The sequence below is a fragment of the Lepisosteus oculatus genome, chromosome 8 (assembly GCF_040954835.1).
Source record: "Lepisosteus oculatus isolate fLepOcu1 chromosome 8, fLepOcu1.hap2, whole genome shotgun sequence".
In the NCBI taxonomy this organism is placed as follows: domain Eukaryota; kingdom Metazoa; phylum Chordata; class Actinopteri; order Semionotiformes; family Lepisosteidae; genus Lepisosteus; species Lepisosteus oculatus.
The window spans coordinates 45,662,061-45,673,626 of NC_090703.1; the positions used below are offsets into that span (position 1 = coordinate 45,662,061).

Here is an 11,566-nt window from a genome sequence, read left to right on the forward strand (position 1 = left end):
GAATCTCCCTCCTGCTTGAACTTCATAAGTTTTATCTTATTGCTCTGACGTATTTAGTCTGCTTAACTGACTGACACGTTTTTGTTGCTTTCATTCTGTTCTTGTGATCAACTTTCCCAAATACTGCCGAGGTTCGCTGTTACAGGGTTCATCCCAGGCGCCGGTACACAGCCCCGCCACAGCGTTAACAGGTACGAAAGGCTGCAATACCAATGTTTCCCAGCAGGAGGCGCGCCACGGCTGGGCGCTAATCTGAGACGGGTCTCGATCACGTGGGTGTCATTCACGGAAACGGACCGAGAGCTTGTCGGCATCAAAACACTGGCAGGGAATGCTATTTCGATCATCTCAAATTTCTCTTAAAATAACGCGATGCAATGAATAATGCACGACTGAGGCGTATTTTCTGAACGAATTTACGAGATTTATGGGAACGACGTCGACTGAATTGTATTTCCAAAGTGGGTGTTAAACAGAGCTGACTTTAACCGGTACTTCTGGATAAATATACCGGGATATAAAATATATTTAACGGGTCTCTCGTAATTACACGAGCTGAGCAGGATCACCAGTCATGTCGGTGTCTGCTATCGGGAAACCAGGTGTGCAAATGACGGACAGGACCAGTTTTCTTGGCGCAAGGATACCCTCCGACGTAGAAATCATGGTAAAACATCTGAAGAATTTAGATAAAGAATTGTTCAGAAAGATACTAAAAGGTAAGTCATTCATTTAACTTGAATGACGTTTGCTTCGTATTTTGGTCTGCCTATTCTGGTCTGATTATTTTATTTTGTATTGACCGATTTTATCAGAAGTTGCATATTACATTTGTAGTAATACTGCCTGTGTATTTAACGCTAGTTTAAATAATTATGCGCCTGCATCCGGTCATCATTTTTGGCTACCTAAACACAACGCATTTCAGCATGAACACCAGCCAGAATTGGGTGGTTGTAACGCTGTTCCGTCTTCAGATATTTCGGAAATCACTTCTGTCACAAGCAAACACCACTTGAGGGAGCTCTCGATAAACTATTCAAGAATGTACAATACAAGCTTGGGGTGTATGGTTTTCAATTGCGTCCTTAAAATGTATATTATGTATATTACATAAATCACTTCCAGTCTACTCTTGTTCACTACATTGTTGACATGCAGATTTTCCACTCACGATCTGATTTATTGATTTGCCGACTGATTAATCAAATATGGAATGATTTCCAGCTGAACGTAGAAATAAGTACGGTGTATATTGCTGTGTTTATCGGAGGACAAAAGCAATTATTTTGGGTAAAGTGAATAACGCCTCGCTAATACAGAATGCTTGACTTGTGTAGTCACATGGCAGTTTAAAAAGTGCTAAGTGACAGGTTTATGAAGAACGTAAAAAAACGAAATGATATAGCCCTCAATCGCCACCAAAAAACAGCCCTGGTCACAGAGAACTACAGTCTTCTGTTCTTAATTCCAGCTCCCTATTTGTTGATCTCATTTATGGCTTCAGGCACTTCTTCTGAGCCCTGGAAATTGTGAAGGAGTTTGCAGCTTTGAGAATTACATCTGTGTGTGACCCATCAACATACACACAGTGCCAGATATGTAACTTACAGGTGCAGACCAGGAGAAATACACAAAGTAACCAGTGGTTTGTGTGCTCCTCAGCTGTTGTAAACGCACTTGAAGGAAAGGACTGTAGGGAGTCTGTGAGAATGATAGCTGAGAGTGGAACACTGACTGAAGAGCAGCTGAGCTACATCATTGCGGGAATGTATGGGCTTCTCAAAGAAGCCCTGCGCCTTCCTACGTCATCACTAAAACAAGAGGTAAGTCCGGGACTAGTTCATGGCAAGCAAGGCAGAGTTTTATTATTGTAATAACATTAGAATATACTTTTGGGAGGAGTTTTTTTTTCTGAATTATTTTTCAAATTACAGACATTGCTCTCACATCTCATTTCAGAAATTTTAAGATGCCTTTTACTTTTCCATAGTTTGGTTTTATCATAATGCCCCTAAACTGCATATTTTTGTATTTTAGGTATAAATGGATATTCTATACAATAATCCTATTTGTTCTGTGCTAGCCAAACCTTTGATTACAAGGAGGATTTGGGTTTTAAAAAGAAGATCAAAACAGTAAAGCAGTAATTGTTTTTTTTTTTGTAAAAACTGATGTGAATTGAAGGCACTAATTCAAAATCTCTTTCTGTATTAGGTATTTAAAGAAGATTTAAGGGAACTCAGGTAATTTTAACATCTAAGCATACTTCTTTTATAATTTCACATTTAATGTTTGATAAAGTATTGATTCATGTAATGTATTGATAGTCAGCTATGCATTGGTTGGCAAAATTCAAAAGTGACTTGGGGTGGCACAAGATTTGTTTGTTTGCTAATCTTCTTGTTAGAGTTTGGTATCTTTCCTCTACCATGATGAATCGAACTCTTACGGTCAATCCATCATTAGAAAGCCACTTTTTCCTTGTAAGGGATGTACAGTATAAAGCCCATCCCAGAAACACAGGGCTCAATACAGGAACTAAGTCCACTACAGTCATACAAACACGGGCAGAGGTTAGAACAGTCTAGGAAGGCTACATAGCATGTCTTTGAAAGGTGACATGAAACACAGAAAAATTATAGTTGTGGAAAATGTACTGTCAACATGATTCTCATTTCAGAAAATTAAATGACCAATTTTAAAGGGGACCTGCAAAGCTATTTTTTTTAGGTTAGAAAGAAACAGTACTGATGAGTGCATTTCAAACCATAATGAAAGTAAAACTTATACAGTAACGTGTAAAAGCTCAATTTTTACAAAATAGACTAAATTTCCAGGTAAGCACGGCGCCATATTCTACGATTCAGAACGAGGCAGCCAGACTTCTGGTGAGGTGAAGTGGCTCTATCACATCGTAAACACGCAGGCTTGTGAATACATCTCTTTTAATCCAGGGGAAATATTGCTCTCGACTTCGAGGCTGACAAACGCAACTTACTTGTTAATCCTGCATGCAGATCACGTTGGAACACTTCAACGGTGAAATGTCACAACCTGTACTTATTCTCTCGCACATTACATTACTCATTACTGTGACTAGTGAGCAGGAAGGGCTGGTTTGACATCACAATCGCCCGTGGCAGGACCAGGAATGTCTGACAACATACAGTGCTTTCACAACGTTCATGATTTTGCGCTTAATTTGGAATTTCTCAAATTTTCTGTCAATTAATTTATTTTGTTACCAACATTCATACATAGTCTGAGAAATTGGGACTGCAGTTCCTCTTTAACATCATATTCAGTCAAGCCCACTTCTAAAGCCTTATGCTGTTTCAGTAATAATGCATAGTATGATACCTTTTTTTCACAACAAGCCTGATATTATTTCTATGAGCTCCTTCGTCTCTGCCATTCTGTTTGTCAAGCTAGCCACTTCCTGCCTTCCCCAGGTTAGGTGGCAGGAAACCGGGGGACCCAGCAAAAACCCACAAATAAAACCAAAGACAGTATCCAATAGCTGTGAGACAGCAGGGCATACCGCCATACTAGCACATTGCTTTCCTTCTAGTGTATTATAAAATAGCTGCAGTATGTGTTGGCAGAAAGTGGCGTTTGGTTGAGATCGAGAGAGAAACGGCGATGTAAATGAAGGGACTCATCCAGATAAAAAGGCCACAGACCTTGTTAATACAATTGCTCTTACAACAAATTAGATCAATTTAAAGCAAAGGGCGAATTTGAATAAAAAAACACAGGAATACGGTTTTGCTGTTAGATTTGTCAAGGACAAGAACCTCTGATCTATCCCATTCTATTTTTTTTCATTACAGGATATCGGAGGAGTTCATTACAGACTTTGCCAGTGTGGTTTTTGGGAACAGGTTTGTTGAACTTTTATTTTTTAAAGATAAGCGTTTGATAACGTACGTCACCTCCTGTGTTTTTGTCAATACCGCTGGGATTTAAAAGCTTGGAGAGGCGGATGTTCTAGTTAGCTTCTTTAATCTTCGTTTTGGCCACATTTGAAATTTAAGGGGAAATGCAATCGCCTATCTCATAGACATCTCAACAAAGAGAATGGTTGCATAATTAAGAAAATTGTAGGCATAAAATCTGACACCGGTTAAGCAAGAGCCCGTCATTAATCCATTTAATGTATTTTAAAAATGGACTTCAAGATTATGTAAAGCTGATTATTAATATTAAAGATTAAATATTAAAAAATGTATTCAAAACTGATTAAAAGGGTTTGTGCTATGAAGGTCCGATTCAGTTAGAGAAAATAAAAAAAAATGCACAGATAAACATTGAGATATTTGTAAAATATTTTTTAAGCACCTAAGTTTTGTAATGCCAGTATACTGATTTTGTTTACCAAACATATAGCAACTAACCTCAGGGATTTCAGCAAGGAGGAAAACTGTATAGCTGGCTTTGGGTGTGTGTAGGTCTGGGTGGATGAGCAGGGGCACCTGTTTAGTTTTGCCATTGACTAGTTACATAATGTGGCACAGGAGCCACATTTTAGATGCACTCAGCAATGGGCTGGGATTGTTCGGAGACTTTCATTAGTCAAGTGTGACATGCGTCAGTCACATCAGCTCTCACCACTGGTTGAAATTGCTTTATTGGTGCGTGTACTTGAATCTCTTATTTAATTAAACAAATTGAATCTGTTGCATTTCAACCTCAATATTAAACTGTGGCATACATGTTCGTGTAAACATATGTAAATAAAATGTGAGGTATTCTGGAAGTTCTTCTTTTGCATTATATTCCGAATCGAAAACTAAGTGGGGATGTGTAATGGGAAGAAAATCCTCAGTATTTAGGCCAACAATATTTCTTCTTTACATTTACCACTACAGTACATTTGTATGTTCATACCTTGTTTTATAGTCTCTAGGACAAATTGTGAGCTTGGATTTTTTTAATTTGTACATGGTTTTCCATATCTGTGGCTCATTTTAGGGCCTCTTTAAATGTGAAAAAGTGAACTTTTTTTAACTGAAATCTGAATCGAAAAGGCTGGTGGACAGGTCTGTGGTCGTTCTGCAGACATTCTGCTCTATGACGCTTTCCACAGAGTTAAGCGCAACAATTTTTCTTCCTGTGAATTTCAAGAACTTGCTCGTCGTCTACAGAAGTCTACAAGTGGGTCGCCCTCAGCACTTTAGTATTTCGTTTTCGTTTTTTATTTTCCGTTTCTTTTCTGTGCCACGATGAAGTGGCCGTGCTTTATGCATAAAAAAAATCATCACTGCACATCACAGTGAAGATTTTGACTTTCATATCGATTGTGAGTTTTAGAAGATCAAAATGCCCCTTTTCTTCTTTTCACATGTCGTGTACAGATGGGATTGATATGCTCCCCTTAAAGAGCTCGTCAGCTTTTCTCCTGGAGCTCACCCGTGCTGTCCTGAGTGCCCTGTCACGTGCGTGCTAAATGAATGCCATTGCCGTTATGAATCGTTTCAGGCGATCAGCACTTGAAGCTGCAGCTTCTCAGCAGGGCCCTCAATTACCAGGCATTGAGGATTTTAGGTGGAGAGTGGATGTGGCCATTTCAACAAGGTAAAGTCACTTAAGCCATTGTTACTATTTTTTTTACAATGATGCGTGCTTCAAAGTCAAACAACACCTGCTTCACAGATGCAACGTGATCGAGAAAGCAGTTTTCAAAGCACAGGGTTTCTCTGAACTGTAATTAACCCCCACCTACTAAGCACAAGAACAGTGTGAGTGCTCTGTAATAATACTGCATTAAAATGGTATAAATGACGAGCCGAATACTGTTTGTTTTATTGTAGCAAAACCTTTTTTAATGTCTTTGTTATACAATACATATTCTTTCATCAATCAATCTTGAATGGCAAATTTCGTCAGTGCATCATTCTAGTATTATGAATAACGGATGTATCCACAGTTTTATTGTCTTACCTGTATAATGCACTATTATGTATTCTCTTTATCTCTATTTCATTAGGTTCTTACTAATGTGTGCAGGTATTATACCCCCTTCTGTGTTACTCAGAGTATTGATAAGACAGCCAATGCTGAAGCTGCTGTTTGGATAATTCAACACTTTCCTTTTTAACATAGAACTCCAATCACGTTTGCTGGTGGCAGGGTTATTTTTGTGATAGATGCACAAAAAGGATGTGCTATGCATTTGGGATGAAGTTAATGAATATGTAGCTGGGAATTTTAAAAAAAATATTTTGCAGTGTATTAAAAAAAATACTATGATTATAGGTAATCATAACCCTTAACCCCAACTGCTCCAGGGGCGCCGTATAAATGGCTGACCCTGCACTCTGAACCCAAGCTTCTCTCCCTGTCTGTGTGTCCCATGGAGAACAAGTTGGGGTATGCAAAAAAGACAAATTCCTAATACAAGAAATTGTATATGGCCAATAAAGTGATTTTATATAAGCCATGTCTTAGGGCTACATGCCACAGTGGTTAAATTCAGTGCTATTTCAGGACTTTCACCACTGGAGGCAAGGCTAAATTCCAGCTTGGGTCACAAGTAAAGCTTCTGAATGTTCTAGTGTAACCCTGGACTCAACCACTGGTCCACTTTGCCAAACTGCCTTGAGTTCTGGCGTGTTGAAGCAGTCTTAAGTCAATAACTGGCTGAGCACAGAGAGTAAACTGTCCTTTAATCATGCATGGGTGTTCCTCCAGTTGGAAGATTAATGTATTACTATACATTGGCAGAAAATCCAGAAATACCTGAATTTAGGAATATTTATAATAAAAGAAAAATACATTTTAAAGGGTATTCACAACGTTTTCTATGATTTAATAGTAATATATATATTTGAATTTTCTCTAATGTTTTCTACTTTTATAACACAACAGTACAGACAGAGATTAATGTGACTTGGATAAAAATAGCTCATGGCTTTTAAATCCCAGTATTAAAAACCAAAAGGGATTCTGTGAGCTATACATAGATGTGTCTTCTACCTTTCCTTGAATTTAGTAAGTATTTTACTAGTCTATTTGTCTTTTTCTATAGATGACATAAATTAACACACCTGGCTGTTAACATAATGCTGGAATGGTATATTATCAGAATTTCATATATACTGTATATATACACTTGTTCTTAAAAATGCAGATATGCTTAGTGAGTACCATGTTCCCCATAGGAACTGCCATATATTATTGCATTTCATGGAACATGAGTTTATGAAATTTGAATTCAATATGCTTGTAAAGTTTAAAATGTTTTTAGTGATAAATGCAAGGAAGTTGATTGATTTTATGCATTCAGTTAAGAGGGATTATGCAAGTTTAGTGTAGTTTAAAATGTATTATACAGACTGGAGACATCATAAGGATGTGTGGCTCAGGATTGTCGGTTCATATCCTGCGGCCAGCAGAGGAATCCTACTCCATTGGGCCCCTGGGCAAGGCCCTTAACCCCAACTGCTCCAGGGGCACCGTATACATGGCTGACCCTGCACTCTGACCCCAAGCTTCTCTCTGTCTGTGTGTCTCATTGAGAGCAAGTTGGGGTGTGCGAAAGGGCCAATTCCTAATACAAGAAGTTGTATATGGCTGATAAAGCGATCTTATATAATCCCATATCCCAGGTGAGGCACTGTTTTTGTATCTGAGAACAAGGTACTGCATTCACAGTGCTCCAGTATAATATCCTGCTGTATAAAAGCTCTCCAGCGTGTCAATGTAAACCAATTGATTGATTAACATATCAGTGTATGTGATATGTTTATTATTTAAAAAATATATATTTTATGAGTCCTTTGTGTACTAACTTTGGGCTCAACTGTTAGCAAGAAAAATAAACAGCCATTTTTGTGACCAACAGCTCCTTAGCCCGCGCTTTACAACCCTCCATTCTGATGCAGATGAAGCTAACAGACGGAAGTGCCCATCGTTTTGAGGTAAAGATGAGTTTCCTACTGAATTGTACTTTTCTGCTTATGCTGTTGGGTTCCACTATCCTTGCCCGGAGCCTGGACGATGGGCAATGTTGGGTCAGCATTGACAGGGCTACATGCAGATGGACCCCTTAAGTCTTCAGGTTGTTATAGTTACTGTGACGGGTACTGTGCCACACATGGCAAAAACAGTTCAGATACAGAGGGATCGCCTTCATGCTGTCAAAAAAACATATTGTAAAAGGGAGAATGAAAATTTGGGATCTGCAACATCACAACCTTCATGAACTGTCCATACCGAGACGATCCAGGACATCATGAAACTCAGTGAGCTAGGGAAGGGCATCATAAGGAACAAGGAAATGGCAATACGTTTTTCTGGAAGGGAATATGACATCAAGAATGACATCATCAACCTCTATGACTGCTGTGTTGTAACTTATTATTGTCAGTAACTCACAAGTCTGGTCTTGAGTGCCTCATGATTCTTATCACAAATTAACAGGCAATGCTGGTTTACCATTATACTTGCATAATTACTGCATATACCCGTTCTCTACATCCAGCTTAATCATCCAGAGTATGGTTCATGTCTCTTTCCTCTGGCTGAAGCCTGGTGCCTGATGCCTTGTGGATTCAAAGCCTCATGAAGGATGGCTGACATGAAATTCTTTTAACAGTTCATCAGTTACATCAGAAATGTAGGGAGCACCAGCCTCCCTTCTAAGGACTCTTGGATTTGACAAAGATGTTTGACTTTATCATGAGGTGTTGATCTGTAAGATCCTGCTGATGTATGGGTGTTCTCCAAAATTCATCATCACCCTTCACCTGTTTCATGATGGTGTGTTCAGTAATCCTTACTAATGGATCAATGACAGACTCCTTTGTAATCCAGACAGGAGTCAAATAAGGGAACTGTATGTCATCACCCAAGCTCTATATTTCAATATATTTGAGTGACACACTCCATTTGACATGAGACAGTCTCCCTGCTGGAGTGCAGAATACTTACCAAATGGACAGAAAATTATTTAATCTCCAGTATAATACTTAAACCACCCAGACTTCAATCATCACTGATGATACTACAGTTTGTGCCTTGACAGAAATGGATTTCCCAGTAACTGTCAGTACTGAGATATATGAGAAAACGGGAACTTATCAGTCTACACAGTAAGATCAAAACCTTCCAAATAAACACACTCCAGGGCTGTGAGTTTGGTTTCACAATTAGAGTCTGAAGAATGTTTGATGATCAGTTCATACCTTGAGAATTATCCTTCATAGAATTATCCTTCATAGAAGGATAATGGCAAAGTGCCATCAATGAAGCGATTATTGATTATCGCTCATTTTAACAAAGATGTCCAGTATCCCATGAATACTAAGTGTAGCTCTTGGAAGCCAGTGTTTGAGGATTGCAACTTCTTTGACATTGTAAAAAAGTGTCATTTCTTTTATATTGTAAAAACCAACATTCTGTCAGCTTCTTGGAGATCATGATTCTTGTCCAAGCCAGAGCAAACCAAGGAGGAAAGAATATGTGCAGAGTGGCACAACCATTTGAGACTCAACGGTATCTGAGGAAGCAAAGCAAAAGCATTGAATAGAGCTCATCTGAAAGCTATCTGAAAAAAAATGTTCAGACATTTAGCAGTTGTATTCCTTTTAGAGAAAATGCTAGTCAGAGCTCTTCTGTTTGTTCAGCCTTAGTAAACGATTCCATCCAACAAAATGTTTTACTTACACAACATTGTGTCATGCAGGTAGGGGCTCTTCTGCTGTTTTCTTTACCATAGAAGAAGAAATAAAGAAAACTATAAGACTATAAAAAGATTAAAATGCCATTAATAATAGTATGAAGTTGTTAGTTTCTTTAAAAGCCCTCAAGGTGTTTTATGCACATGCCTAGAGACTCACAAGAAGCATTACATAGTTCAACGAGAGTAATGTGGATTTCAACACAGACATGCTAAATATAACCTCAGTTATTTAGCGTAGGTGTTTAAACAATGAACATTTTATCAGTGTATCATGTCACAGAGTCTGAGTGGAAGGCTGGGATGAGGCACATTACAGCAGACTCGGATACCTCTAGGATTTTGACATTGGTTTTTGGATTATTTTATTGTATCTTTCATTCAAACAGCACAACCCCCAGTTTAAAAAATATTTAACAGATACAAAGCAACTTACTGTGTGCAAGTTACTAACTTGTAATTACAGGTATGAATCACAAATAAATACAGATATACAATCTTAAAAAGCCTTTGCCTTTACACAAAAGACAGGAATTCTACGACATGCTTGGCACAATAAATTCTTTGTAGAGGCTGTCTTAAACTGGCAGATGCTCAGTATTTTGCTAGACATTTGATAAACCTTCCTAAATCGAGGGACCACTGTTTGGATTCTTTAGGTTGACATTTGTAGGAGACAGTTGACCAGAGAGGTGAGGAATAGAATGGTTTGGCAATCTCTCTACTAACATGGCTATAGAATAAATATTTGATTTTGAAATTATAACTGCTACACACCTACTAATGCTGGGTGAAGCCTACCAACTGTGGCATGTGAGCTACAGTAAACACTGTTTTCATCATGTAGAGCAGTTTTCTCAATTCCTTCCACACCAAGTGAAAAAGCAACCTGTTTAAAATGGTGTGAAAAAGTATCATTCACTTGTTAAAAGACTGGTTGGTATCTATTGTGATCCATAGATGGTGTTGTGTCAAATATAAGGATACAGGCGTAGTACTTAGTAAAGTGGACAATAAAAAATAGCTGCCGAATAAATGACCTATAAGTTTACAACTGTTTTTTTTTCTTCTAAGCTGCCAGTTTCCAAGTTCCAGGAGCTTCGCTACAATGTTGCACTTATCCTGAAGGAAATGAATGATCTGGAAAAACGAAGTGTGCTGCAAATCCAAGACTGACATCGTTTTGCCATGGGTCATCATTCTGTGGGGTTGCCCCTTTTTTATATATGGTGAATAAAGCAGGCTAATTGTGTTTCTGACGGTCTCTGACTGCATTTCAAAACATCATCAGCTGTCATCTTCTCTCGGATCGCCAGTCCTTCCTGTGTTAGGTCCCACTCCAGATGAATTAGTAGTGGAGATGAAACTGTGAAATTGGAAGAAATTCCTAGCTGTTTTAGTTGTAATCGTGAAATCGGGATAGTAGGAAAAACATACTAGTGTAAATACCTTGCTTCAAACACTCAATAAGAAAATGTGCATCTGCATAGATCTTCAAGTGCCATGCTACAGTATGTTTAAGTAAATACTGTACTTTATCAGCCCTCTGACAGTATTTAACAGATACTTAACAGATTCCCATGTAAGTTCCAGGCTCCTCTTGGTGTTATGGTTGTATTTTCAAGGTGATGAGAAGGTAACCTGTGCTCTTATTAGTTCCATAACCCCATAGAAGGATAGTTTTATTAGTTTAATCAGTTTTATTAGTTGATTTAGAGAACGGACACACACAAAAAAACAGGTTCTACTGATATTAAGTAATTAAAAAGTCCTAACAGATTTGATTTCCTTCTACGTTGTTAAATTAAAGCTGCCATAAAGGCATAGAAAATGTTCTCTATGCATTTCAACTGGAACCATGGTATACGTATCTCGTGTAAA

At 38.3% G+C, this 11,566-nt stretch overlaps 1 protein-coding gene across 1 annotated transcript; it reads left to right on the top strand.

Annotated features, from left to right (window-relative positions):
• The first annotated feature begins 266 nt into the window (after positions 1-266).
• On the top strand, positions 267-10,941 carry commd5 (COMM domain containing 5). Its single transcript, XM_006632774.3, has 7 exons — positions 267-719; positions 1,666-1,826; positions 2,218-2,246; positions 3,837-3,887; positions 5,485-5,580; positions 7,850-7,925; positions 10,760-10,941. Exons 1-7 carry the CDS (start codon positions 575-577, stop codon positions 10,859-10,861), a joined length of 660 nt encoding a protein of 219 aa, XP_006632837.2. The 5' UTR covers positions 267-574; the 3' UTR covers positions 10,862-10,941.
• The last annotated feature ends 625 nt before the right edge of the window (positions 10,942-11,566 follow it).